The following is a 2,716-nucleotide window of genomic DNA, read 5'->3' as shown; positions in this document are numbered from 1 at the left end:
CAAAAAATACCAAAAACCAAATACCTTATCCTAATAATAATTTTCAGCCATTAAAACTTGTACTTCAGTGAATGGAAATCGCTTTTGGCACATTTTGACAGATTTTTACTCATTACTTTACTCATATTTTACTTTTTTCGATTTTTTTCCAAAAATTATTAAATTTGTTCTGTTGGTATTTGGGCGCAAATATTTAATTTGAATCTTTATTGAAAAATGCGCATATTACGTCTATGATATTGCGATGGATAGTTGATCTTTAACGTTCAAATGACAAAATAGACATTTCCGAATCATACTCTTATACAAATCTGACAGCTTATTTTGTATTAAAGTATTTCGCAAAGCCAAACGCACATAAATAAAAAACATTTGCAAAATCAAGAATTTTTCTAAATAAATGTTTTTATTCTATGAAATATTGAATAGTTTTTGTTACGTTTTCGGAAAATATGCATTGAAATCAGACAGAAAACATCTAAGTGATGCTGGACGGCAATGCTACGATTACTATTTTCCCAAACTTGTTGGAAAAAGTGGAATATGGTCCCGAATTTACATGTCTTCTATGCACGCTTTTCATTGCCATTCGCTGTACCAACCGAAGCGACCCGAGAAATACCAATATGACATGTGTGTTTTTTTTTTTTTTTTTTTTTTTTTTTAAGGGGGGCGCAGGTATTCTGCTAGCGCCGTGAAATATATATATATTTTTTTGTTAAGGGGGGGGAGGCGCAGGTATTCTGCTAGCGCCGTGAAAATTTTATATATTTTTTTTTTTTGTAAAGGGGGGGGCGCAGGTATTCTGCTAGCGCCGTGAAAATCTTATTTTTTTTTCTTAGACCTTTTGTCTATTAGTTTAATAGTTTATATTTCACTTTCGCACTTTAACTTAACTCTTTGTTTTAATTCGAGTTTTTTTTTTTTGTTTTTATTCACTTATAATTGTTTTTAATAGTCTTCACTTTTAATTGTTTTTTAGTTGGATTTATTTTTTCATACACCGCACCGAACTGAGTAGCACATCCGCACGCGACTGCTGACCGTAACTTTCACCAAGGAGAATATTGCCGAGGCCATCCGCAACCAGATAAAGGAGCTAAACCACCTTAACGAGAATGCGATAAAAAGCATCAGGGCGGCTTATGCGGGCACACAAACCGCGGTGGTAAATCTCCCAGCGCAGGAGGCAAGATTACTTCTTGACGCGCAGAAAATAAAGATAGGATGGGTTGTGTGCAGAGTAAGGGAGAAACCGAACCCCAAAAAATGCTTCAGGTGCCTGGAATATGGCCATATAGCGAGAGACTGCAAAAACGCGGAAGACAGAAGTCAATGCTGCCTAAAATGTGGAGAAAATAGACACTTTGCGAAAGCCTGCGACAAAAAGCCACACTGCAGAGCATGCAAAAACCAGGGAAGAAAGAACACAGAGCACCAGATAGGTAGTTGGAGGTGTCCGCTATACCAGGAGGCGTGCAAGAAATCAAGAAAATGAGAGTCATGCAGTTGAATCTCAACCACTGCGAAGCAGCGCAAGAGCTGCTCAGGCAAACGGTGTACGAGGAGAAGGTTAACATAGCAATAATCAGCGAGCAGTATAAAAATATAGACAGTGGAGCATGGATATCGGACCTCACAGGCAAAGCTGCAATATGGACATGCGGAGGAAAAGCTTTCCAAGAAAAGCCGCTGCTTGGTAAAAGCTACTACACACGAGCGAAGGTAGACGGTTTTAACTTTTATAGCTGCTACATACCACCAAGTATGAATACGAGAACATCCTAGACAGTTTGGTTCAACAAGTCCGGACCACCACAATGAACGTTAAGCAGGGGACTTCAATGCATGGGCAGTGGAATGGGGTAGCGTCCACACAAACAGGCGGGGAGATGCACTACTAAAGGCGTTTTCGGTACTTGATGCGGTGCTTCTGAATTCGGGGAACAAAAATACCTTTGAGAAGAATGGTCGAGGCTCGGTGATTGACTTTACTTTCGCTAGTAGTTCCTTGGTGCGCTCAACGAGCTGGAAGGTGTCGGACCTCTATACGAGCAGTGACCATCTGGCAATCATGATGGAGCTAGGGAATTGTGCACAGAGCCGACAAAGGGCGATCTCCAGGAAGGTGCAAACGAGGGGCTGGAAGGTAGAGACTCTGGATGAAGAGCTCTTCAGACTCGTGCTGGATGAGGAAATGGCCACTGAGGATAACACTGAGCTCCAGGCTGAAACACTGGTGAGGCACATCAGTAAAGCCTGCGACGGTGCTATGTGCAGGTGAAAACACGGCTCTCTCAGGCAGCCGGCGTACTGGTGGAACGAAAAAATCCAGGCCATAAGGGGTGAGTGTCATAAGGCGAGGCGGTTGTGTCAAAGGAACCGTGGCTCGATGGAACATGCCGTGCTGCGCGAGGCGTTCAAAAAGAAGCGAAGTGACCTTAAAAAAGCCATCAAAAGCAGCAAAACCAGCTGCTTTAAGGAGCTCTGCGAAAAGGTGGACGAAAACCCATGGGGTGATGCCTACAAGGTGGTCATGAAGAAAATAAAAGGTGGTAAAGGCCAGGCACCAACCTGTCCCACCCTCCTAAAAGACGTCGTGCAAACTCTCTTCCCTGTGCAAACGCCAGGAGGTCGGCGACCGCAAGCAGAGAAACCGGAGGGAATGGAAGCACCAACGGTTACAGACGAGGAGGTGGTCCAAGCAGCAGAAAGA

The 2,716-nt window shown here is 42.9% G+C and overlaps 1 protein-coding gene across 1 annotated transcript; it reads left to right on the top strand.

Moving 5' to 3' along the window:
- Positions 1-1,440: 1,440 nt before the first annotated feature.
- On the top strand, positions 1,441-2,284 carry LOC108359692 (uncharacterized). Its single transcript, XM_017611664.1, has 2 exons — positions 1,441-1,769; positions 1,831-2,284. Exons 1-2 carry the CDS (start codon positions 1,495-1,497, stop codon positions 2,282-2,284), a joined length of 729 nt encoding a protein of 242 aa, XP_017467153.1. The 5' UTR covers positions 1,441-1,494.
- Positions 2,285-2,716: the final 432 nt, after the last annotated feature.

This window comes from Rhagoletis zephyria, unplaced genomic scaffold (genome assembly GCF_001687245.7).
Source record: "Rhagoletis zephyria isolate East Lansing unplaced genomic scaffold, Rhagoletis_zephyria_1.1 Rzeph_scaffold_00437, whole genome shotgun sequence".
Classification (NCBI taxonomy): Eukaryota; Metazoa; Arthropoda; class Insecta; order Diptera; family Tephritidae; genus Rhagoletis; species Rhagoletis zephyria.
Note: the sequence above shows the minus strand (reverse complement) of the source record. Positions and strands in the feature narration are given on the sequence as shown.